The sequence below is a fragment of the Salmo trutta genome, unplaced genomic scaffold (genome assembly GCF_901001165.1).
Source record: "Salmo trutta unplaced genomic scaffold, fSalTru1.1, whole genome shotgun sequence".
Lineage (NCBI taxonomy): Eukaryota > Metazoa > Chordata > Actinopteri > Salmoniformes > Salmonidae > Salmo > Salmo trutta.
Window position 1 is genome coordinate 772940 of NW_021822992.1, and position 27474 is coordinate 800413.

General features: G+C 46.0%; 2 protein-coding genes across 2 annotated transcripts in view; both read right to left on the reverse strand.

Annotated features, from left to right (window-relative positions):
* The window catches only part of LOC115187885 (CUB and sushi domain-containing protein 3-like), a 1475978-nt gene that overhangs the window by 630556 nt on the left and 817948 nt on the right, over window positions 1–27474 (reverse strand).
* Window positions 23342–27474, reverse strand: part of LOC115187874 (exostosin-1a-like) — a 110929-nt gene continuing 106796 nt past the window's right edge. The window contains exons 10-11 of the mRNA XM_029746911.1: window positions 25098–25269; window positions 23342–23637 (exon numbers count right to left, since the gene is read on the reverse strand). Of these exons, the coding sequence (XP_029602771.1) occupies window positions 23452–23637; window positions 25098–25269 (358 nt within the window). The 3' untranslated portion in view covers window positions 23342–23451. The remainder of the gene's footprint in view (window positions 23638–25097; window positions 25270–27474) is intronic.

Here is a 27474-nt window from a genome sequence, read left to right on the forward strand (position 1 = left end):
CAATTAGCAAAAAAGGTAACAGTAACACAATAATTCGACTATATACAAGGTGACCGGTCACTGTGTAAGGTAGAACAAGGTAGTAATGAGACTATATACAAGGTGTACCGGTCACTGTGTAAGGTAGTACAAGGTAGTAATGAGACTATATACAAGGTGTACCGGTCACTGTGTAAGGTAGTACAAGGTAGTAATGAGACTATATACAAGGTGTACCGGTCACTGTGTAAGGTAGTACAAGGTAGTAACGAGACTATATACAAGGAGTACCAGTACAGAGTCACTGTGCAGGGGTACCAGGTAGTAATGAGACTATATACAAGGAGTACCAGTACAGAGTCACTGTGCAGGGGTGCCAGGTAGTAATGAGACTATAAACAAGGAGTACCAGTACAGAGTCACTGTGCAGGGGTACCAGGTAGTAATGAGACTATATACAAGGAGTACCAGTACAGAGTCACTGTGCAGGGGTACCAGGTAGTAATGAGACTATATACAAGGAGTACCAGTACAGAGTCACTGTGCAGGGGTACCAGGTAGTAATGAGACTATAAACAAGGAGTACCAGTACAGAGTCACTGTGCAGGGGTACCAGGTAGTAATGAGACTATATACAAGGAGTACCAGTACAGAGTCAATGTACAGAGGTATGAGGTAGTTGTGGAAATATGTACAACTAGGTAAGGTTAAAAATGACTAGGTAATCAGGATAGATAATGAACAGAGTAGCAGCAGCGTATGAGAGTGTGAAAGAGTGTCTATCTGAGAGAGTGTGTGTATATGTGTGTGTGTGTGTGTGTGTGTATATATGTGTGTGTGTGTGTGTGTGTGTGTGCATAGAGCCAGTGAAAATTAAAAGAAAGTGGGTCAATGCAAATAGTCAGGGTAGCCATTTGATTAACAGTTCAGGAGTCTGATGGCTTCGGGGTAGAAGCTGTTCAACAGTCTGATGGCTTGGGGATAGAAGCTGTTCAGCAGTCTGATGGCTTGGGGATAGAAGCTGTTCAGCAGTCTGATGGCTTGGGGATAGAAGCTGTTCAGCAGTCTGATGGCTTGGGGATAGAAGCTGTTCAGCAGTCCGATGGTTTGGTGGTAGAAGCTGTTCAGCAGTCCGATGGCTTGGGGATAGATGCTGTTCAGCAGTCCGATGGTTTGGGGGTAGAAGCTGTTCAGGAGTCCGATGGCTTGGGGATAGAAGCTGTTCAGCGGTCTGATGGTTTGGGGGTAGACGCTGTTCAGGAGTCTGATGGCTTGGGGGTAGAAGCTGTTCAGCAGTCTGATGGCTTGGGGGTAGAAGCTGTTCAGGAGTCTTCTGGCTTGGGGATAGAAGCTGTTCAGCGGTCTGATGGTTTGGGGATAGAAGCTGTTCAGGGGCCTTTTGGTTCCAGACTTGGTGCTCCAGTACAACTTGCTGTGTAGTAGTAGAGAGAACAGTCTATGTCTTGAGTGACTGTGGTTTTCGACACATTTTTGGGCCTGACACCACCTGGTATAAAGGTCCTGGATGGAAGGAAGCTTGGCCCCAGTGATGTACCGGGCCGTACGTGTAACAGTGTAGGTTCCGTCCCTCTCTTCGCCCCAACCCGGGCTCGTACCAGGGACCCTTGCACACATCAACAACTGACACCCACCGAAGCATCGTTACCCATCGCGCCACAAGAGCCACGGCCCTTGCAACGCAAGGGGAAACCCTACTTCAAGTCTCAGAGCGAGTGACGTCACCGATTGAAACGCTATTAGCGCGCACCACCGCTAACTAACTAGCCATTTCACACCGGTTACACCACCGCTAACTAGCTAGCCATTTCACACCGGTTACACCACCGCTAACTAGCTAGCCATTTCACATCGGTTACACCACCGCTAACTAACTAGCCATTTCACACCGGTTACACCACCGCTAACTAGCTAGCCATTTCACACCGGTTACACCACCGCTAACTAGCTAGCCATTTCACATCGGTTACACCACCGCTAACTAGCTAGCCATTTCACACCGGTTACACCACCGCTAACTAACTAGCCATTTCACACCGGTTACACCACCGCTAACTAACTAGCCATTTCACATCGGTTACATACGCACTACCCTCTGTAGCGCCTTACGCTCGGTTGCCAAGCAGTTCCCATACCAAGGGGTGATGCAGCCAGTCAAGATGCTCTCTGGTGCAGCTGTATAACTTTTTGAAGACCCATACCAAATCTTTCAGCCTCCTGAGGGAGAAGAGGCGTTGTCGTGTCCTCTTCACGACTGTGTTTGGACCATAATACGTCCTTCGTGATGTGGACACAAAAGAACTTGACGCTCTTGACCCACTCCACTACAGCCCCGTCGATGTGAATAGGGACCTGCTCGGCAATCCGTTTCTTGTAGTCCACGATCAGCCTCTGTCTTCATTCACGTTGAGGGAGAGGTTGTTGTCCTGGCACCACACTGTCAGGTCTCTGACCTCCTCCCTATAGGCTGTCTCATCATCTTTGGTGATCAGGCCTACCACAGTTGTGTTGTCAGCAAACTTAATGATGGTGTTGGAGTTGTGTTTGGCCACGCAGTCATGGGTGAACAAGGAGTACAGGAGGGGGCTAAGCACGCAGCCCTGAGGGGCCCCTGGGTTGAGGGTCAGCGTGGCAGATGTGTTGTTGCCTACCCTCACCACCTGGGGGCTGCCCGTCAGGAAGTCCAGGATCCAGTTGCAGAGGGAGGTGTTTAGTCCCAGGGTCCTTAGCTTAGTGATGAGCTTGGAGGGCACTATGGTGTTGAACGCTAAGCTGTATTCAATGAACAGCATTCTCACATAGGTGTTCCTCTTGTCCAGGTGGGAAAGGGCAGTGGAGTGCAATAGAGATTGTGTCATCTGTGGATCTGTTGGGGCGGTATGCGAATTGGAGTAGCTCCATGGTCTCTGGGATGATGTGAGCCATGACCAGCCTTTCAAAGCATTTCATGTCTACATATGTGAGTGCTATGGGGTGATAGTGATTTAGACAGGTTACCTTGGGCACAGGGACTATGGTGGTCTGCTTGAAACATGTAAGTATTGCAGACTGGGTCATGGAGAGGTTGAAAATGTCAGTGAAAACACTTGCCAGCTGGTCAGTGCATGGTCTGAGTTTGAGTCCTGGTAATCCGTCTGGCCTTGCAACCTTTTGAATGTTAATCTGTTTAAATGCCTTACTCACATCGGCTTACGCACAGTCGTCCGGAACAGCTGGTGGTCTAATGCATGGTTCAGTATTGCTAGCCTCGAAGCGAGCCTAGAAGGCATTTTGCTCGTCTGGTAGGCTCGCGTCACTGTGCAGCTCTCTTTGTAATCTGTGATAGTTTTCAAGCCCTGCCACATCCATTGAGCATCAGAGCCGTTGTAGTAGGATTCAATCTTAGTCCTTTATTGATTGGTTCGTCGGAGGGAGTAGAAGGATTTCTTATAAGGTCTAGATTAGTGTCCTGCTCCTTGACAGAGGCAGCTCTAGCCTTTAGCTCAGTGAGGATGTTGCCTTTAATCCATGCCTTCAGGTTGGGGTATGTACGTACGTACGTGAATTCTAGAACATATTCCAGTCTGTGGTAGCGAAACGGTCCTGTAGTCTAGCATCCACTTCATCAGACCACCTCCGTATTGAGCGCGTCACTGGTACTTCCTGTTTGAGTTTTTGCTTGTAGGCAGGAATTAGGAGTATAGAGTTATGGTCAGATTTGTCAAATGAAGGGCGAGGGAGAGCTTTGTAGACGTCTCTGTGTGTGGAATAAAAGGGATCTAGAGTTTTTTTTGCCTCTAGTTGCACAGGTGACATGCTGGTAGAAATGAGGTAAGAAGGAATTCAGTTTTCCTGCATTAAAATCACCAGTCACTGGGAGCGCCACCTCTGGGTGAGCATTTTCTTGTTTGCTTATGGCCCTATACAGATCGCTGAGTGCGGTCTTAGTGCCAGCATCAGTTTGTGATGGTAAGTAGACAGCTACAAAAAAATATAGATGAAAACTCTCTCGGTAAATAGTGTGGTCTACAGCTTATCATGAGGTATTCTAACTCAGGAGAGCAGAACCTCAAAGTCTTCCTCAATTAATATTAGAGATCACGCACCAGCTGTTGTTGACAAAGAGACCCCCCCCCCCCCCCCCCCCCCCCCTGAGTTTACCCGACGCTGGCGTTCTGTCCTGACGATGTATAGAAAAACCAGCTAGATTTGTATTTTCCATGTCCTTGTTCAGTCACGACTATGAGAAACATAGGATATTACAGTTCTTCAGATCACGTTGATAGGATAGTCTCGAACGGAGCTTGTCCGGTTTATTCTCCAGTGATTGCACATTCGCCAATAGAACGGAGGGTGGAGGTGGTTTATCCACTCGCCAACATAAGTCTCGTCAGGTATCCCGCACGCCGGCCACTCTATAATGGCGCCTCTTCCTTCTTCGAGTGTCGGGGGTTCTGGTCTGGGATGAGCAGTGACATTTTCCTCCGACTCTTGAAGTAGAAAACCTCATCCAAATCAATCTTAGTGAGCACTGTTCTGAACATCCAGAAGCTGTTTTCGGGTTATCGGAAATAATGGTGGAAACATTACGTACCAAAAAAAAGTTAAGATAAGCGCAAAAAAATTAAAAAAATTCAAAAAAAGAAAACACACAAAATAGCAGGATTGGTCAGGAGCCGGTAAAACAGCTGCTGTTCCCTCCAGCGCCATTACTATCAAAAGTGGCAACGCAGTCATGGGTGAACAAGGAGTACAGGAGGGCGGCTCAGCCCGCTCAGCGCGGGAGGAGCGCCCGTTCCTACAGGAGGGGGCTCAGCACGGGAGGAGCGCCCGTTCCTACAGGAGGGGGCTCAGCACGGGAGGAGCACCCGTTCCTACAGGAGGGGGCTCAGCACGGGAGGAGCGCCCGTTCCTACAGGAGGAAGGCTCAGCCCGCTCAGCACGGGAGGAGCGCCCGTTCCTACAGGAGGGGGGCTCAGCCCGCTCAGCACGGGAGGAGCGCCAGTTCCAAATGGAACTGTAATCAGCGCCGCTCGGTCATGTTATCATCTAGGCAGCATGGTGCGTCTTCCATAAACGTACAACTCTCTTTTCCATAAAATACACCGAGTGTAAAAAAAAACAAAAAAACATTAGGAACACCTGCTCTTTCCATGACATAGACTGACCAGGTGAATCCAGGTGAATCCAGGTGAAAGATATGATCCCTTATTGATGTCACTTGTTAAATCCACTTCCAATCAGTGTAGATGAAGGGGAGGAGACAGGTTAAAGAAGGATTTTTAAGCCTTGAGACAATTGAGACATGGATTGTGTATGTGTGCCATTCAGAGGGTGAATTGCCAAGACAAAATATTTAAGAGCCTTTGAACAGGGTATGGTAGTAGGTGCCAGGCGCACCAGTTTGAGTGTATCAAGAACTGCAACGCTGCTGGGTTTTTCACGCTCAACAGTTTTCCGTGTGTATCCGAAATGATCCACTACCCAAAGGACATCCAGCCAACTGGACACAACTGTGGGGAAGCATTGGAGTCAACATGGGCCAGCGTCCCTGTGGAACGCTTTCGGCACCTTGTAGAGTCCCTGATGAATTGAGTCTATTCTGAGGGCAAAAGGGGGTGCAACTCAGCATTAGAAAGGTGTTTCCTATGTTTTGTACACTCAGTGTTTATGTTTGAATTTTCAGACTAGTTTTCATTGGGAAGGCAGATAAAGTGTTTTTTTTTTTAAATCAAAAGCAATCCCTTTTGCACGTGAAAACAAATAATTATACTCATTACTTCACAAGCTTCACTTTAAAAAGTAGAAGCTGTTTGGGCGGGTCATACCATGGAACATGTAGCTGTTTGATTTGGAATTTTTGGACCCCAATTAGGTATAATAAAAAAAAAAAAATTTATTTGATATATTGAATTTGGCCATTAATACTATAGCCCATAGAAACGCATTGAATAACACATTAATAACTGGCAAAACAAACAGTAGTTGCGATGCGTGGGTAAAATCACTGGGGAAGCCAAGACAGGGGGGGAAAAAAGCCATATTTCAACCTTTGCGTGGCTTGCTCTATAACCGTTCGTCACGGTGATATACAATAAGATCCGTGACAACAGTCACGCGGTGGTGACATAAATTCAACTACACCTACGTAATAGTCCCATGTGGCTCAGTTGGTAGAGCGTGATGCTTGCAACAGCGGCGTTGTGGGTTCGATTCCCACGGAGGACAATTATGAAAACGTATTCACTCAATAATGTAAATCGCTAATATGGTTTTTCCATCACAAAACCGGAGAGCAATATCTGTCCGGTGAATGTTTTCAACCGTTTATTAAACAACCACTGATTTAGAGCCGCAAGTCAGCACAAAGACAACACTCCGCTATCCCAGCACCATATCAATTGTTAACATCATAAAATCAACAAGGCTATACATACTTAGTTTAATAAACTGAAAACAAACGTAAAGATAACAAAAAAACAATTGAGTCCAATCAATGTTGCTAAATATCACGTGGCTGTACACGGTAACTGATTTGACGCACAGAAGTAAAACAGTTTACTCTCCATACTGGTCAACGAGTTGAACGCCAATCCTCCTCTCCCCCCCACACACCTGGTTATTGATACGCTTTAAGTTTCTGTTTTCACAGGCTACCTAGCTAAAATGCTTGCTAGCCTACCTTCCTCGCATGGGCAACATATGAACCAGCTAAGTTAGCTAGCTAGTTAATGTGAGCCTACTAGACTACATCTAGAATAAATATTGAACTAAAATCATCTCAGATCAGTGGCACAATATATGAATTTATGGTTAGATCTGAATCACCGTCATAATCATTGGCCTGTACAGAGAATAAAGTCAAAACCACAAGTCTAAATCCACATCTCCATCCATGGTTTAGGAAAGGGCAGATTTAGCATGCTAGCTACTGTAGCACATCAACATAAACAGACCAGAAAACAGACACGTTTTGTTTCTGACAATGATGCCATTTTGCTTAGGACTGTGATTTGATTGGTGTGAAGCCAAGCCTCCCTTGTGGGGGGAGTTTTGCTGCACCAGGACAACCCTCAAGTTGAGCTCAGCTCAATGCTACCCAAACCAGATGAATAGAGTCCTTTCATTCCAAACACCCTACTGCAACAACAACTAAAATATTGGAATGACAAGGTGAAATCATGTCGGGTAAGGACTGAATCATCAGGAAGTAGTAAATGGCCAATAGGATTTGTGAGAGACTAGTCAGCATCTGTTGCAGTCGCTGCTCTGCCAAACACAGTTTGGCTAATCACGGTTTATTTTCTGCTCCATGGGGTCCGAGGGAGATTAAACTAAATGTTCATTATCATTTGTGCATGCCATTGTTTACAGAGCATTAAACGTGGATTTGTTTATTTCATTACAGTTTTCATTAATGTTATAGTTCTCTCTGTATAGTAGCTGAGAGGAAAACTACAAGTCAGAACCCACTGGGAAATTATAAATGATGAGCTATGTTTTTTTCTACGTGAATAATTGAGATACAGGATGGCTGAAAATGTTATTTATTCAGGTGAGAGAACGACTGGGCCAGAATGACAATATTCCCATAATGAGTTCAGACAAAGTTCAAACATTCTAGATGAACGAATTACAGTGCTTCTGTGGATCCCAGCCCCCCCACACACCTGGTTGTTGATACAGTAATAGTATGGTAATTCAGCCCCCCCACACACCTGGTTATTGATACAGTAATAGTGGATCAGCCTCCCCACACACCTGGTTATTGATACAGTAATAGTGTATCAGCCTCCCCACACACCTGGTTATTGATACAGTAATAGTGGATCCCAGCCTCCCACACACCTGGTTATTGATACAGTAATAGTGGATCCCAGCCCCCCCACACACCTGGTTATTGATACAGTAATAGTGTATCAGCCCCCCCACACACCTGGTTATTGATACAGTAATAGTGGATCAGCCTCCCCACACACCTGGTTATTGATACAGTAATAGTGGATCCCAGCCTCCCACACACCTGGTTATTGATACAGTAATAGTGGATCCCAGCCTCCCACACACCTGGTTATTGATACAGTAATAGTGGATCAGCCTCCCCACACACCTGGTTATTGATACAGTAATAGTGTATCAGCCCCCCCACACACCTGGTTATTGATACAGTAATAGTGTATCAGCCCCCCCACACACCTGGTTATTGATACAGTAATAGTGGATCAGCCTCCCCACACACCTGGTTATTGATACAGTAATAGTGGATCAGCCTCCCCACACACCTGGTTATTGATACAGTAATAGTGGATCCCAGCCTCCCCACACACCTGGTTATTGATACAGTAATAGTGTATCAGCCTCCCCACACACCTGGTTATTGATACAGTAATAGTGGATCAGCCTCCCCACACACCTGGTTATTGATACAGTAATAGTGGATCAGCCTCCCCACACACCTGGTTATTGATACAGTAATAGTATGGTAATTCAGCCCCCCACACACCTGGTTATTGATACAGTAATAGTGGATCAGCCTCCCACACACCTGGTTATTGATACAGTAATAGTGGATCCCAGCCTCCCCACACACCTGGTTATTGATACAGTAATAGTGGATCCCAGCCTCCCACACACCTGGTTATTGATACAGTAATAGTGGATCCCAGCCTCCCACACACCTGGTTATTGATACAGTAATAGTGTATCAGCCTCCCCACACACCTGGTTATTGATACAGTAATAGTGGATCTCAGCCTCCCCACACACCTGGTTATTGATACAGTAATAGTGGATCAGCCTCCCCACACACCTGGTTATTGATACAGTAATAGTGTATCAGCCTCCCCACACACCTGGTTATTGATACAGTAATAGTGGATCAGCCTCCCCACACACCTGGTTATTGATACAGTAATAGTGGATCCCAGCCTCCCCACACACCTGGTTATTGATGCAGTAATAGTGGATCCCAGCCTCCCACACACCTGGTTATTGATACAGTAATAGTGTATCAGCCTCCCCACACACCTGGTTATTGATACAGTAATAGTGTATCAGCCTCCCCACACACCTGGTTATTGATACAGTAATAGTGTATCAGCCTCCCCACACACCTGGTTATTGATACAGTAATAGTGTATCAGCCTCCCCACACACCTGGTTATTGATACAGTAATAGTGTATCAGCCTCCCCACACACCTGGTTATTGATACAGTAATAGTGGATCCCAGCCTCCCACACACCTGGTTATTGATACAGTAATAGTGGATCCCAGCCTCCCACACACCTGGTTATTGATACAGTAATAGTGTATCAGCCTCCCCACACACCTGGTTATTGATACAGTAATAGTGGATCCCAGCCTCCCACACACCTGGTTATTGATACAGTAATATTGTGACTGGTGACTGCAACATGGCTACTGGGACTAAATCCTCTGGTCTCACTAGTTCTGTACAAGAGGGTCCAGACTGCTGACTGCAACATGGCTACTGGGACTAAATCCTCTGGTCTCACTAGCTCTGTACAAGAGGGTCCAGACTGCTGACTGTAACATGGCTACTGGGACTAAATCCTCTGGTCTCACTAGCTCTGTACAAGAGGGTCCAGACTGCTGACTGTAACATGGCTACTGGGACTAAAAGCCTCTGGTCTCACTAGCTCTGTACAAGAGGGTCCAGACTGCTGACTGCAACATGGCTACTGGGACTAAATCCTCTTCTTACATTACCGTAACCACAGATGGAGACAGTAAACCTTCACGGTATCCAATTCTGTAATAGGTATCTTACGACTACATACATATTCATGGAGTAATCATAATCCCAGCAGCTCCTCTGTGGCTGTAAAACAGAATGTTTTGAGGGTTTCACTAAAGAGCTGGTGATTAAAGGGAAAAGGAGAGTTTAGCTGTGTTTATTAAACACATATTACCATGTTCAGGGGTGTCAACTTCCTGTGTTAGAAATGTGGATATTTCCTGTCTTCTTCTTCTTCTGTCTGTTGTAGCCTGCATGGAGCAGAGCCTGTAGGGAGACAGTTTGGTGCAGATAACCTGATGAACCAGACCATCTGTCTGGAGGGAGTTTGGTGCAGATAACCTGATGAACCAGACCTTCTATCTGGAGGGAGTTTGGTGCAGATAACCTGATGAACCAGACCATCTATCTGGAGTGAGTTTGGTGCAGATAACCTGATGAACCAGACCATCTATCTGGAGGGAGTTTGGAGGGAGTTTGGTGCAGATAACCTGATGAACCAGACCATCTGTCTGGAGGGAGTTTGGTGCAGATAACCTGATGAACCAGACTATCTGTCTGGAGGGAGTTTGGTGCAGATAACCTGATGAACCAGACCATCTATCTGGTGGGAGTTTGGTGCAGATAACCTGATGAACCAGACCATCTATCTGGAGGGAGTTTGGTGAAGATAACCTGATGAACCAGACCATCTATCTGGAGGGAGTTTGGTGCAGATAACCTGATGAACCAGACCATCTGTCTGGAGGGAGATTGGTGCAGATAACCTGATGAACCAGACCATCTATCTGGAGGGAGTTTGGTGCAGATAACCTGATGAACCAGACCATCTGTCTGCAGGGAGTTTGGTGCAGATAACCTGATGAACCAGACCATCTGTCTGGAGGGAGTTTGGTGCAGATAACCTGATGAACCAGACCAGTTTGGTGCAGATAACCTGATGAACCAGACCATCTATCTGGAGGGAGTTTGGTGCAGATAACCTGATGAACCAGACCATCTATCTGGAGGGAGTTTGGTGCAGAAAACCTGATGAACCAGACCATCTGTCTGGAGGGAGTTTGGTGCAGATAACCTGATGAACCAGACCATCTATCTGGAGGGAGTTTGGTGCAGATAACCTGATGAACCAGACCATCTGTCTGGAGGGAGTTTGGTGCAGATAACCTGATGAACCAGACCATCTATCTGGAGGGAGTTTGGAGGGAGTTTGGTGCAGATAACCTGATGAACCAGACCATCTATCTGGAGGGAGTTTGGTGCAGATAACCTGATGAACCAGACCATCTGTCTGCAGGGAGTTTGGTGCAGATAACCTGATGAACCAGACCATCTGTCTGGAGGGAGTTTGGTGCAGATAACCTGATGAACCAGACCAGTTTGGTGCAGATAACCTGATGAACCAGACCATCTATCTGGAGGGAGTTTGGTGCAGATAACCTGATGAACCAGACCATCTATCTGGAGGGAGTTTGGTGCAGATAACCTGATCACTGCAGTTTATACAATATATTGTATCCCTCTAAAACTGGTGCTTGTTCAATTCTGAATATTTGGAACCATTTCATCATGGCAGCCAACAGTCTGTCTTGTTAGTAGAGTTACCATGGAAGACCTAGTCCTACTTTCTATTGGACAGTATAACATCCTCTGTGTTTCAGAGCTTCCCTATTCTACTCTGCATAAAGTCTTTCTATTGGACAGTATAACATCGACTGTGTTTCAGGGCTTCCCTATTCTACTCTGTATATAGTCTTTCTATTGGACAGTATAACATCCTCTGTGTTTCAGGGCTTCCCTATTCTACTCTGCATATAGTCTTTCTATTGGACAGTTTAACATCCTCTGTGTTTCAGAGCTTCCCTATTCTACTCGGTATATAGTCTTTGTGGAAATCTCCCTCGCCAAGGGACTCACTAATGAGGAGAGTGAAACAAACCCAAGTTATATCTATTCAAATATTCAGAGATGAGTTTCGCGTTCCTTAATCCCATGATGCATATTGCTAATAGCTTCCTAATCCGTTTATTCTTATTATATTGAATTATGATCCTAACCCAGTGGAGTCGTCAACCCTCCAGACAGTGGGATACCTTCCTGGAGCTTCTGGTGTGTATGTTAGAGCAGAGACGTCCTCATTAAATCCCCCCACTGCATGTTGGGTAGTCTGCTCTGGAGCGGATAGAGAGAGGAAGGATGTTTTAGTTTGGCCCACATCCATTAAACTGTCATCCTGCAGTAGCTGGCCCACATCCATTTACCTGTCATCCTGCAGTAGCTGGCCCACATCCATTAAAGTGTCATCCTGCAGTAGCTGACCCACATCCATTTAACTGTCACCCTGCAGTAGCTGACCGACGGCCATTTAACTGTCATCCTGCAGTAGCTGGCCCACATCCATTTAACTGTCATCCTGCAGTAGCTGGCCCACAGCCATTAACTTGTCATCCTGCAGTAGCTGGCCCACATCCATTTAACTGTCATCCTGCAGTAGCTGGCCCACATCCATTTAACTGTCATCCTGCAGTAGCCGGCCCACATCCATTTAACTGTCATCCTGCAGTAGCTGGCCCACAGCCATTTAACTGTCATCCTGCAGTAGCTGGCCCACATCCATTAAACTGTCATCCTGCAGTAGCTGGCCCACATCCATTTAACTGTCATCCTGCAGTAGCTGGCCCACATCCATTTAACTGTCATCCTACAGTAGCTGGCCCACAGCCATTTAACTGTCATCCTGCAGTAGCTGGCCCACAGCCATTTAAATGTCATCCTGCAGTAGCTGGCCCACATCCATTGAACTGTCATCCTGCAATAGGTGGCCCACATCCATTTAACTGTCATCCTGCAGTAGCTGGCCCACATCCATTTAACTGTCATCCTGCAGTAACTGGCCCACAGCCATTTAACTGTCATCCTGCAGTAGTTGGCCCACATCCATTTAACTGTCATCCTGCAGTAGCTGGCCCACAGCCATTTAACTGTCATCCTGCAGTAGCTGGCCCACAGCCATTTAACTGTCATCCTGCAGTAGCTGGCCCACATCCATTAAACTGTCATCCTGCAGTAGCTGGCCCACATCCATTTAACTGTCATCCTGCAGTAGCTGGCCCACATCCATTTAACTGTCATCCTGCAGTAGCTGGCCCACAGCCATTAAACTGTCATCCTGCAGTAGCTGGCCCACAGCCATTTAACTGTCATCCTGCAGTAGCTGGCCCACATCCATTTAACTGTCATCCTGCAGTAGCTGGCCCACATCCATTTACCTGTCATCCTGCAGTAGCTGGCCCACAGCCATTAAACTGTCATCCTGCAGTAGCTGGCCCACAGCCATTTAACTGTCATCCTGCAGTAGCTGGCCCACAGCCATTTAACTGTCATCCTGCAGTAACTGGCCCACATCCATTGAACTGTCATCCTGCAGTAGCCGACCCACATCCATTTAACTGTCATCCTGCAGTAGCTGGCCCACAGCCATTTAACTGTCATCCTGCAGTAGCTGGCCCACATCCACTTAACTGTCATCCTGCAGTAGCTGGCCCACATCCATTTAACTGTCATCCTGCAGTAGCTGGCCCACATCCATTTAACTGTCATCCTGCAGTAGCTGGCCCACATCCATTTAACTGTCATCCTGCAGTAGTTACAGTACTACTGGGATATAACAGAATGGGAGGTTTCTGTGTTCCAGACAGACTCGTTCATCCCAGATCAGATATGTACAACATCTGGAGAGGTGTCACGTCTCACCAACCACATCTGCATGATATGATGATGATCCTGTCATAAGCCTGGGCAGATTTGGGGATTTGTGTATCTGGAAATACACCCAATATCAGGGCAGCAGTGAGACCAGTCCAGAGGTGGCTGGTTGTTGGCAGTGGTACCACTATGGGATCAGCTTGGATAGATAGATATGGTTGGTGTTATTTACGTGTCTTAACCGATCGCTGCCCCGCCTCCCAGACCGATGTACACAGCTGCTGTTTGTAATGGGGCTCGGCTGACACACACACACACACACACACACACACACACACACACACACACACACACACACACACACACACACAGTGACGCCCACTGTTTCACCTAACATGCTTGGTATGCTTGGGAATGATCCTCTGCCAATGTCAGAGAGCCTGATTTACAAGAGGACGCGAGGGGGGGATGGGGGGAGATGAGGGGGGAGGGGGACGTGAGGGGGGGGGACGTGAGGGGGGGGGATGAGGAGCTTTCCTGCCGTAGAAAATGTCAAGATGGATTATTTAATGAATTTTAACTACTGTTATTTATCTGTGTAGAGGTATTAGCCTCTCTAAGTGTGATTATAACTACTGTTATTTATCTGTGTAGAGGTATTAGCCTCTCTAAGTGTGATTATAACTACTGTTAGTTATCTGTGTAGAGGTATTAGCCTCTCTAAGTGTCATTATAACCACTGTTATTTATCTGTGTAGCGGTATTAGCCTCTCTAAGTGTGATTATAACTACTGTTATTTATCTGTGTAGAGGTATTAGCCTCTCTAAGTGTGATTATAACTACTGTTAGTTATCTGTGTAGAGGTATTAGCCTCTCTAAGTGTCATTATAACCACTGTTATTTATCTGTGTAGAGGTATTAGCCTCTCTAAGTGTGATTATAACCACTGTTATTTATCTGTGTAGAGGTATTAGCCTCTCTAAGTGTGATTATAACTACTGTTATTTATCTGTGTAGAGGTATTAGCCTCTCTAAGTGTGATTATAACTACTGTTATTTATCTGTGTAGCAGTATTAACCTCTCTAAGTGTGATTATAACTACTGTTATTTATCTGTGTAGAGGTATTAGCCTCTCTAAGTGTGATTATAACCACTGTTATTTATCTGTGTAGCGGTATTAGCCTCTCTAAGTGTCATTATAACCACTGTTATTTATCTGTGTAGCGGTATTAGCCTCTCTAAGTGTCATTATAACCACTGTTATTTATCTGTGTAGCGGTATTAGCCTCTCTAAGTGTCATTATAACCACTGTTATTTATCTGTGTAGCGGTATTAGCCTCTCTAAGTGTGTGAAGAGCATTTAGGGTGGTGGAAGGTTGGCCTCCTATGGCTGGTAGGACAGATTCCAGGCCTATAGTTTGAACAGAGTCAATACACAGCAACACATGACAACAAATGTATCAAATGTTTTTTTAATTATTTTTATAAAATCGCTTTACAAAATGTTGATTTTTCTATTTGAATCTTGATCTCCTTAAAATGGTGTCTGTAATTACGAGGGTAGAGGAAGAGAACATGCAGAAACAAAAGTAGCGAAACAGAAAATCAGTCTGATAAAAATACCAACATAGGTGTCTGAATTCGCCTGGTCCCAGATCAGTTTGTGCTTGCGCTACAATGACCATAACAGGAGTTGGCAAGACAGTACAAACAGATCTGGGATCAGGCTGCGACTGAACCGACAGAGGCTCCGTTATGTTCCTACTAAACAAAGGCAGGACCTGTCTGTTACAGATCAGATGTAGTCACGTCCAGTGTTATTCGACAATAAGGTCACCTAGACAACGGCTACTGTACAGGTCAGTGTTACTGGGACACAGAAAGATCTTCACTGAAATGGGAACTCCTCTGTTAAAAAGGCAACAATACAATCAGTCTGAAATAGCTTTCTTTAAAGGCACATTCATTTCATCCTAGAACAGCAACATGGGGAATCAGAGGCGCGCATCCCAAATGGGGAATCAGAGGCTCGCATCCCAAATGGCACCCGATTCGCTTCATAGTGCACTACTTTAGACCAGGACCCATAGGGAATAGGGCCCATAGGGAATAGGGTTCCATTTGACCAGGGCCCATAGGGAATAGGGCCCATAGGGAATAGGGGGCCATTTGACCAGGGCCCATAGGGAATAGGGGGCCATTTGACCAGGTCCCATAGGGAATAGGGTTCCATTTGACCAGGGCCCATAGGGAATAGGGCCCATAGGGAATAGGGTACCATTTGACCAGGGCCCATAGGGAATAGGGGGCCATTTGACCAGGGCCCATAGGGAATAGGGTTCCATTTGACCAGGACCCATAGGGAATAGGGTGCCATTTGACCAGGTCCCATAGGGAATAGGGTTCCATTTGACCAGGGCCCATAGGGAATAGGGCCCATAGGGAATAGGGGGCCATTTGACCAGGGCCCATAGGGAATAGGGCCCATAGGGAATAGGGGGCCATTTGACCAGGGCCCATAGAGAATAGGGTGCCATTTGACCAGGGCCCATAGGGAATAGGGTTCCATTTGACCAGGGCCCATAGAGAATAGGGCACATAGGGAATAGGGTGCCATTCGACCAGGGCCCATAGAGAATAGGATGCCATTCGACCAGGGCCCATAGGGAATAGGGCCCATAGGGAATAGGGTGACATTTGACCAGGGCCCATAGGGAATAGGGCCCATAGGGAATAGGGCCCATAGGGAATAGGGCCCATAGGGAATAGGGTGCCATTTGGGATGCTACCAGAATGAGAATAGGATCAGAGAGAGATTAGATTTCCGCTCAAACACATATTGCACCATGAGAATTAACCCATAGGGTTCTGACACACACACACACACACACACACACACACACAACTCACACACACAACTCACACACACACACAACTCACACACACACACACACACACACACACACACACACACACACACACACACACACACACACACACACAACTCACACACACACACAACTCACACACACACACAACTCACACACGCGCGCGCCATGTGAATCTATTAATGCTGAGATATCTCATCTGTTGTCTGTCACGTTGCCCACTAGCTCTGGTCCAGGGTGTTAGTGCAGCCTGTTCAGGAGGCTCAGTGTTAGAGAGCAGCACTAATGGCCTGGACCAGAGCTAGTGGGCTACATCCTGGACTGTACAGTCACACCTCACAGTCACACTACAGACACCACCAAGCAGTTATTCTGCTGTCACACCACACAGTCACACTACACACATTCACACTACATAATCACACAGCCCTCACCTACAGTCACACAGCCCTCACCTACAGTCACACAGCCCTCACCTACAGTCACACAGCCCTCACCTACAGTCACACAGCCCTCACCATACAGTCACACCGCCCTCACCTACAGTCACACAGCCCTCACCTACAGTCACACAGCCCTCACCATACAGTCACACAGCCCTCACCATACAGTCACACAGCCTTCACCTACAGTCACACAGCCCTCACCTACAGTCACACAGCCCTCACCATACAGTCACACAGCCCTCACCTACAGTCACACATCCCTCACCATACAGTCACACAGCCCTCACCTACAGTCACACAGCCCTCACCTACAGTCACACAGCCCTCACCATACAGTCACACAGCCCTCACCTACAGTCACACAGCCCTCACCTACAGTCACACAGCCCTCACCTACAGTCACACAGCCCTCACCTACAGTCACACAGCCCTCACCTACAGTCACACAGCCCTCACCTACAGTCACACAGCCCTCACCTACAGTCACACATCCCTCACCTACAGTCACACAGCCCTCACCTACAGTCACACAGCCCTCAACTACAGTCACACAGCCCTCACCATACAGTCACACAGCCCTCACCATACAGTCACACTGCCCTCACCTACAGTCACACAGCCCTCACCATACAGTCACACAGCCCTCACCTACAGTCACACAGCCCTCACCATACAGTCACACAGCCCTCACCTACAGTCACACTGCCCTCACCATACAGTCACACAGCCCTCACCATACAGTCACACAGCCCTCACCATACAGTCACACAGCCCTCACCATACAGTCACACAGCCCTCACCATACAGTCACACAGCCCTCACCATACAGTCACACTGCCCTTACCATACAGTCACACAGCCCTCACCTACAGTCACACAGCCCTCACCATACAGTCACACAGCCCTCACCTACAGTCACACAGCCCTCACCATACAGTCACACATCCCTCACCTACAGTCACACTGCCCTCACCATACAGTCACACAGCCCTCACCATACAGTCACACAGCCCTCACCATACAGTCACACAGCCCTCACCTACAGTCACACATCCCTCACCTACAGTCACACAGCCCTCACCATACAGTCACACAGCCCTCACCATACAGTCACACAGCCCTCACCTACAGTCACACATCCCTCACCTACAGTCACACAGCCCTCACCATACAGTCACACAGCCCTCACCACACAGTCACACAGCCCTCACTTACAGTCACACAGCCCTCACTTACAGTCACACAGCCCTCACCTACAGTCACACAGCCCTCACCATACAGTCACACAGCCCTCACCTACAGTCACACAGCCCTCACCACACAGTCACTCAGCCCTCACTTACAGTCACACAGCCCTCACTTACAGTCACACAGCCCTCACCTACAGTCACACAGCCCTCACCTACAGTCACACAGCCCTCACCATACAGCCACACAGCCCTCACCATACAGTCACACAGCCCTCACCTACAGTCACACAGCCCTCACCTACAGTCACACTGCCCTCACCATACAGTCACACTGCCCTCACCTACAGTCACACAGCCCTCACCTACAGCCACACAGCCCTCACTTACAGTCACACAGCCCTCACCTACAGTCACACAGCCCTCACCTACAGTCACACAGCCCTCACCATACAGCCACACAGCCCTCACCATACAGTCACACAGCCCTCACCTACAGTCACACAGCCCTCACCATACAGTCACACAGCCCTCACCTACAGTCACACTGCCCTCACCATACAGCCACACAGCCCTCACCTACAGTCACACTGCCCTCACCATACAGTCACACTGCCCTCACCTACAGTCACACAGCCCTCACCATACAGTCACACAGCCTTCACCTACAGTCACACATTGAACTGTTGGCACAATAAGAGAAATGCCATGTTAATAATGAATCTATATATATGTACAGCGCTCCCTCAGATCAGACTTGTACCTGTTCAAATAAACACTAGCCATGTCCCTGCTAGCATGCTAGCAGATACCCATAGACTTCCATTCATTGCGCTAATGCTAATTAGCATTGGCTCAAGGAACTACCTCTTAACTTCCTTCATACTGAACACAGAGACATAAAGATGGAATCTACGAGTTCATCTGACTCTGGGTCAGTAGATAAAGGATCTCATCTGACTCTGGGTCAGTAGATAAAGGATCTCATCTGACTCTGGGTCAGTAGATAAAGGCCCTCATCTGACTCTGGGTCAGTAGATAAAGGCCCTCATCTGACTCTGGGTCAGTAGATAAAGGATCTCATCTGACTCTGGGTCAGTAGATAAAGGATCTCATCAGACTCTGGGTCAGTAGATAAAGGATCTCATCTGACTCTGGGTCAGTAGATAAAGGATCTCATCTGACTCTGGGTCAGTAGATAAAGGATCTCATCTGACTCTGGGTCAGTAGATAAAGGATCTCATCTGACTCTGGGTCAGTAGATAAAGGATCTCATCTGACTCTGGGTCAGTAGATAAAGGCCCTCATCTGACTCTGGGTCAGTAGATAAAGGATCTCATCTGACTCTGGGTCAGTAGATAAAGGATCTCATCTGACTCTGGGTCAGTAGATAAAGGCCCTCATCTGACTCTGGGTCAGTAGATAAAGGATCTCATCTGACTCTGGGTCAGTAGATAAAGGATCTCATCTGACTCTGGGTCAGTAGATAAAGGATCTCATCAGACTCTGGGTCAGTAGATAAAGGGCCTCATCTGACTCTGGGTCAGTAGATAAAGGCCCTCATCTGACTCTGGGTCAGTAGATAAAGGCCCTCATCTGACTCTGGGTCAGTAGATAAAGGATCTCATCTGACTCTGGGTCAGTAGATAAAGGATCTCATCTGACTCTGGGTCAGTAGATAAAGGCCCTCATCTGACTCTGGGTCAGTAGATAAAGGATCTCATCTGACTCTGGGTCAGTAGATAAAGGATCTCATCTGACTCTGGGTCAGTAGTTGCCAAAATCCCCTTAGTGTCCCTATAACTCTAAAGATGATTCTAACATCTGATCATGTTAATGTGAATGAGAGCTGAAGATGGACAAAGAAGAGCCTTTATTGGTCAAAACAGGTGATACGGGTGTTAGTTTAGATAGTGGGTTCGATTCCTGGGACCACCCAGAAGTAAAATGTATGTGTCTTTGCATTAAAAGGGTGTGTTAGATAGTATATATTGTTATTATAGTAGTTCACCGGGTCTTGTGAGGGGGAAGAACGTGGAACAGGGAATAAATTGTGAGGGGGAAGAACGTGGAACAGGGAATACATTGTGAGGGGGAAGAACGTGGAACAGGGAATACATTGTGAGGGGAAGAACGTGGAACAGGGAATACATTGTGAGGGGGAAGAACGTGGAACAGGGAATACATTGTGAGGGGGAAGAACGTGGAACAGGGAATACATTGTGAGGGGGAAGAACGTGGAACAGGGAATACATTGTGAGGGGGAAGAACGTGGAACAGGGAATAAATTGTGAGGGGGAAGAACGTGGAAGAGGGAATAAATTGTGAGGGGGAAGAACGTGGAACAGGGAATAAATTGTGAGGGGGAAGAACGTGGAACAGGGAATAAATTGTGAGGGGGAAGAACGTGGAACAGGGAATAAATTGTGAGGGGGAAGAACGTGGAACAGGGAATAAATTGTGAGGGGGAAGAACGTGGAACAGGGAATAAATTGTGAGGGGGAAGAACGTGGAACAGGGAATAAATTGTGAGGGGGAAGAACGTGGAACAGGGAATAAATTGTGAGGGGGAAGAACGTGGAACAGGGAATAAATTGTGAGGGGGAGAACGTGGAACAGGGAATAAATTGTGAGGGGGGAGAACGTGGAACAGGGAATAAATTGTGAGGGGGAAGAACGTGGAACAGGGAATAAATTGTGAGGGGGAGAACGTGGAACAGGGAATAAATTGTGAGGGGGGAGAACGTGGAACAGGGAATAAATTGTGAGGGGGGAGAACGTGGAACAGGGAATAAATTGTGAGGGGGAAGAACGTGGAACAGGGAATAAATTGTGAGGGGGAAGAACGTGGAACAGGGAATAAATTGTGAGGGGGAGAATGTGGAACAGGGAATAAATTGTGAGGGGGAAGAACGTGGAACAGGGAATAAATTGTGAGGGGAAGAACGTGGAACAGGGAATAAATTGTGAGGGGGAAGAACGTGGAACAGGGAATAAATTGTGAGGGGGAAGAACGTGGAACAGGGAATAAATTGTGAGGGGGAAGAACGTGGAACAGGGAATAAATTGTGAGGGGGAAGAACGTGGAACAGGGAATAAATTGTGAGGGGGAAGAACGTGGAACAGGGAATAAATTGTGAGGGGGAAGAATGTGGAACAGGGAATCAATGGCATAGAATAACTTGTTCCCAATTGGTTTACTCACCAATAAAATATAATCCCCTTTAAATTCACTGATGTTCCACTATGGTGTGACTGCACCACGATGCCTCAACTCATCTCTGATATAACAACACTGCACTAAATAAGGGAAACTCAACTGTTAAAACCTTTCAATGCAGATGGATCAATATGAAACTCAACTGTTAAAACCTTTCAATGCAGATGGATCAATATGAAACTCAACTGTTAAAACCTTTCAATGCAGATGGATCAACATGAAACTCAACTGTTAAAACCTTTCAATGCAGATGGATCAATATGAAACTCAACTGTTAAAACCTTTCAATGCAGATGGATCAACATGAAACTCAACTGTTAAAACCTTTCAATGCAGATGGATCAATATGAAACTCAACTGTTAAAACCTTTCAATACAGATGGATCAATATTGCTATAAGGGATAAGGATGATGAGGGCAAAGGGCAAGATTCATTGTACTTCAGTCAGACACTCAAAAATATATTTTTTTGTGAGAGATAACCTTTAAACTTCTCTAGAATATTGAAAAATATAACCCCACCCCCCCTTTAAAAGAAAATGGCAAATCATGTTAAAAATGTCCAAATCATCAAAGGTGAAGCAGCGTGATCCAGGTGAGCATCGATTCCCCCCCCCCCCAGTCACAACGTTAGTCATACCTGGAGGTACAGTGTACTGTCAGTTCTGTGAGTTGAGCTCGGTGTCCTCAGCCTTTTACAGCAGGAAAACACAGACCCCCTACCCTCCTCACCCACCCAAGGCTGGACACAGTACAGACAGTAACGCCGGCCATTCATCGTTCACTATAAAAGCTAACTAAAAACAGAGCAAAATAGTACTTTCAGATTCTGGCAGCAATTCTGTTGAACCTGTGCATAGTGTTTAGAACCGAACAGAATAGAGGTTATCTTCTATAAGTAAAGAATTACTCCTCCTTGGTTTCATTGTAGGGTTTTAGCAGGCTGGAGAAGGGTGGGAGAGATTTACCACTGCTAGACTGAACACAGTCTGTAGAGACGGTTTACCAGTAGACCGTAGTTAGGACTGCAGCATGGACTCTCCTTGACTAGAACGGCGCTGTGTTGACTCTGAGGAGACTTCATCAGTCATGGACCTCCTCTGTCCATAGTCATGTAGAAAGTTCTAGAACAAAGTCCCCCGTCCCCCCAGACGTCCATGAACTAGTTTTCTGTCTATGTACAGCTCCTACCAAATACAGCCGGGGTTGTCACGGTTACCACTGTTAGCAACAGCGTACAAAGATGGAGAGTGGAAGACGCAGCCCTCTCCTCTCCTCCTCCTCCTCTCCTCTCCTCCTCTCCTCTCCTCTCCTCCCCTCCTCTCCTCCTCTCCTCCTCTCCTCTCCTCCTCTCCTCCTCTCCTCTCCTCTCCTCCTCTCCTCCTGTCCTCTCCTCCTCTCCTCCTCTCCTCTCCTCCTCTCCTCCTCTCCTCCTCACCTCCTCTCCTCCTCACCTCCTCTCCTCCTCTCCTCTCCTCCTCTCCTCTCCTCCTCCTCTCCTCTCCTCCTCTCCTCCTCTCCTCCTCTTCTCTCTGGGAGGGTCGACCGTGGTGTCCTGGCTCCACAGCCCTGTCCTCTCCTCCTCTCCTCCTCTCCTCCCTTCCCCTGTTCCTCCCTTCTCTCTGGGAAGGTCTCTGTGTCTCTCCCATCCCTCTACTCTCCTGTCCTTCTAGGAGGCCGCAGTGTTTTCCGGCTGGTTCTAGTCTCTCTCCACTCCACCATGGAGACAGAGAGGATCAGGCTGGTTCTAGTCTCTCTCTGTCCCTCTACACTCCACCATGGAGACAGAGAGGATCAGGCTGGTTCTAGTCTCTCTCTGTCCCTCTACACTCCACCATGGAGACAGAGGGGATCAGGCTGGTTATAGTCTCTCTCTGTCCCTCTACACTCCACCATGGAGACAGAGAGGATCAGGCTGGTTATAGTCTCTCTCTGTCCCTCTACACTCCACCATGGAGACAGAGGGGATCAGGCTGGTTCTAGTCTCTCTCTGTCCCTCTACACTCCACCATGGAGACAGAGAGGATCAGGCTGGTTCTAGTCTCTCTCTGTCCCTCTACACTCCACCATGGAGACAGAGAGGATCAGGCTGGTTCTAGTCTCTCTCTGTCCCTCTACACTCCACCATGGAGACAGAGAGGATCAGGCTGGTTCTAGTCTCTCTCTGTCCCTCTACACTCCACCATGGAGACAGAGAGGATCAGGCTGGTTATAGTCTCTCTCTGTCCCTCTACACTCCACCATGGAGACAGAGGAGATCAGGCTGGTTAGAGTCTCTCTATGTCCTTGTATTTCTTCCTCAGTATGGACACCTGGTCTTTAAACAACACCGGGTCCAGGCGCATATTAGAGTGCACCAGGGGCATGCTGCCAAACCAGCTGGCAAACTTATTCATGCAGCTCTGTCGCTGGGCAAAGTGGTCTGGGTCGGCCCACCGAGACGCTCTGGAGGTCTGCAGGGAGAGAGAGAGAGACAGAGATATTAGTAATGATGGGTTAATAATGATAACAGTTGAAGTTGATGGTTTTACTGTAGATATTGGTTTGTTTATTGGTTTCAGTTGATGGTTTTACTGTAGATATTGGTTTGTTTATTGGTTTCAGTTGATGGTTTTACTGTAGTTATTGGTTTGTTTATTGATTTCAGTTGATGGTTTTACTGTAGATATTGGTTTGTTTATTGGTTTCAGTTGATGGTTTTACTGTAGTTATTGGTTTGTTTATTGGTTTCAGTTGATGGTTTTACTGTAGATATTGGTTTGTTTATTGGTTTCAGTTGATGGTTTTACTGTAGTTATTGGTTTGTTTATTGGTTTCATTGTTTCAGTTAATGGTTTTACTGTAGATATTGGTTTGTTTATTGGTTTCAGTTGATGGTTTTACTGTAGATATTGGTTTGTTTATTGGTTTCAGTTGATGGTTTTACTGTAGATATTGGTTTGTTTATTGGTTTCATTGTTTCAGTTGATGGTTTTACTGTAGATATTGGTTTGTTTATTGGTTTCAGTTGATGGTTTTACTGTAGATATTGGTTTGTTTATTGGTTTCAGTTGATGGTTTTACTGTAGTTATTGGTTTGTTTATTGGTTTCAGTTGATGGTTTTACTGTAGTTATTGGTTTGTTTATTGGTTTCAGTTGATGGTTTTACTGTAGTTATTGGTTTGTTTATTGATTTCAGTTGATGGTTTTACTGTAGTTATTGGTTTGTTTATTGGTTTCATTGTTTCAGTTGATGGTTTTACTGTAGATATTGGTTTGTTTATTGGTTTCAGTTGATGGTTTTACTGTAGTTATTGGTTTGTTTATTGATTTCAGTTGATGGTTTTACTGTAGTTATTGGTTTGTTTATTGGTTTCAGTTGATGGTTTTACTGTAGTTATTGGTTTGTTTATTGGTTTCATTGTTTCAGTTGATGGTTTTACTGTAGATATTGGTTTGTTTATTGGTTTGTTTATTTGTTTCAGGCCAGAAACCCAAAATATATTTATGCAACAATAAGAAACATCTATAACAACAGATGGTGGAACGTGTGACGTCTGTTGAAGACATCAGGAACATTAAGGAAATAAAAAAAAATAACATGAAAAAGCCACGGCACTTCCTGTGCATTTCCTGAGAAATGGGAAGTGAATAAAGAATAATCTTTATCAACATTTCCCCTACAGATATGCTACAGCAGCCAGGGACTCAAAGCCAGAGTTGTCCCTGAAAAGGCTCAAATTCAATGTGCAGGTATTGTGATTCCTTTTTATATATATATATAACATTTTAATTGTACCCTGCATCTGAAAATGTAGTTGGATGTGTGTGTGTGTGTGTAAACTACTTGTGAATGTCTCATTTAGTATTCTCTATAGTAATATCTCCTGTTGTTCCTAAGCAGACCAAACAGAAAGACCACAAAGACCTCACCTGTACCATCATAGTCTCTTTGTACTGTTTCTTCTGGGTGACCTTGATGGGCGGCAGCTTGGTGACGGCTGACACCAGGAAGTTCATCAGGATGTCTTCACAGTTAGACAGCTGGTCCACCAGGCCCCTCAGACTAGCCGGCAGGTAACTGGTGTACAGGTAGTGGTAATATCTACAGGTAAAGACAGGTACAGGTAGGGTTAGGGTTAGACCGGGAGGGTTAAGGTCAGGGTTCACAGTTAGACAGCTGGTCCACCAGGCCCCTCAGGTAGTAGTAATATCTACAGGTAAAGACAGGTACAGGTAGGGTTAGGGTTAGACCGGGAGGGTTAAGGTCAGGGTTCACAGTTAGACAGCTGGTCCACCAGGCCCCTCAGGTAGTAGTAATATCTACAGGTAAAGACAGGTAGTGGTAATATCTCCAGGTAGTAGTAATATCTACAGGTAGTGGTAATATCTCCAGGTAGTGGTAATATCTCCAGGTAGTGGTAATATCTACAGGTAGTGGTAATATCTCCAGGTAGTGGTAATATCTCCAGGTAAAGACAGGTAGTGGTAATATCTCCAGGTAAAGACAGGTAGTGGTAATATCTCCAGGTAAAGACAGGTAGTGGTAATATCTCCAGGTAAAGACAGGTAGTGGTAATATCTACAGGTAGTGGTAATATCTCCAGGTAGTGGTAATATCTCCAGGTAGTGGTAATATCTACAGGTAGTGGTAATATCTCCAGGTAGTGGTAATATCTACAGGTAGTGGTAATATCTCCAGGTAGTGGTAATATCTCCAGGTAGTGGTAATATCTCCAGGTAAAGACAGGTAGTGGTAATATCTACAGGTAAAGACAGGTAGTGGTAATATCTCCAGGTAAAGACAGGTAGTGGTAATATCTCCAGGTAAAGACAGGTAGTGGTAATATCTCCAGGTAGTGGTAATATCTCCAGGTAGTGGTAATATCTCCAGGTAAAGACAGGTAGTGGTAATATCTACAGGTAGTGGTAATATCTACAGGTAGTGGTAATATCTACAGGTAGTGGTAATATCTACAGGTAGTGGTAATATCTCCAGGTAGTGGTAATATCTCCAGGTAGTGGTAATATCTACAGGTAGTGGTAATATCTCCAGGTAGTGGTAATATCTACAGGTAGTGGTAATATCTCCAGGTAGTGGTAATATCTACAGGTAGTGGTAATATCTCCAAGTAGTGGTAATATCTACAGGTAGTGGTAATATCTCCAGGTAAAGACAGGTAGTGGTAATATCTACAGGTAAAGACAGGTAGTGGTAATATCTCCAGGTAGTGGTAATATCTCCAGGTAGTGGTAATATCTCCAGGTAAAGACAGGTAGTGGTAATATCTCCAGGTAAAGACAGGTAGTGGTAATATCTACAGGTAGTGGTAATATCTACAGGTAGTGGTAATATCTACAGGTAGTGGTAATATCTCCAGGTAAAGACAGGTAGTGGTAATATCTCCAGGTGGTGGTAATATCTACAGGTAAAGACAGGTAGTGATAATATCTCCAGGTAGTGGTAATATCTACAGGTAAAGACAGGTAGTGATAATATCTCCAGGTAGTGGTAATATCTACAGGTAGTGGTAATATCTACAGGTAGTGGTAATATCTCCAGGTAGTGGTAATATCTCCAGGTAAAGACAGGTAGTGGTAATATCTCCAGGTAGTGGTAATATCTCCAGGTAAAGACAGGTAGTGGTAATATCTACAGGTAAAGACAGGTAGTGATAATATCTCCAGGTAGTGGTAATATCTCCAGGTAGTGGTAATATCTACAGGTAGTGGTAATATCTCCAGGTAGTGGTAATATCTCCAGGTAAAGACAGGTAGTGGTAATATCTCCAGGTAGTGGTAATATCTCCAGGTAGTGGTAATATCTCCAGGTAGTGGTAATATCTCCAGGTAAAGACAGGTAGTGGTAATATCTACAGGTAAAGACAGGTAGTGGTAATATCTACAGGTAAAGACAGGTAGTGGTAATATCTCCAGGTAGTGGTAATATCTACAGGTAGTGGTAATATCTCCAGGTAGTGGTAATATCTCCAGGTAAGGACAGATAGTGGTAATATCTACAGGTAGTGGTAATATCTCCAGGTAAAGACAGGTAGTGGTAATATCTCCAGGTAGTGGTAATATCTCCAGGTAAAGACAGGTAGTGGTAACATCTCCAGGTAAAGACAGGTAGTGGTAATATCTCCAGGTAGTGGTAATATCTCCAGGTAGTGGTAATATCTCCAGGTAAAGACAGGTAGTGGTAATATCTACAGGTAGTGGTAATATCTCCAGGTAAAGACAGGTAGTGGTAATATCTCCAGGTAAAGACAGGTAGTGGTAATATCTCCAGGTAAAGACAGGTAGTGGT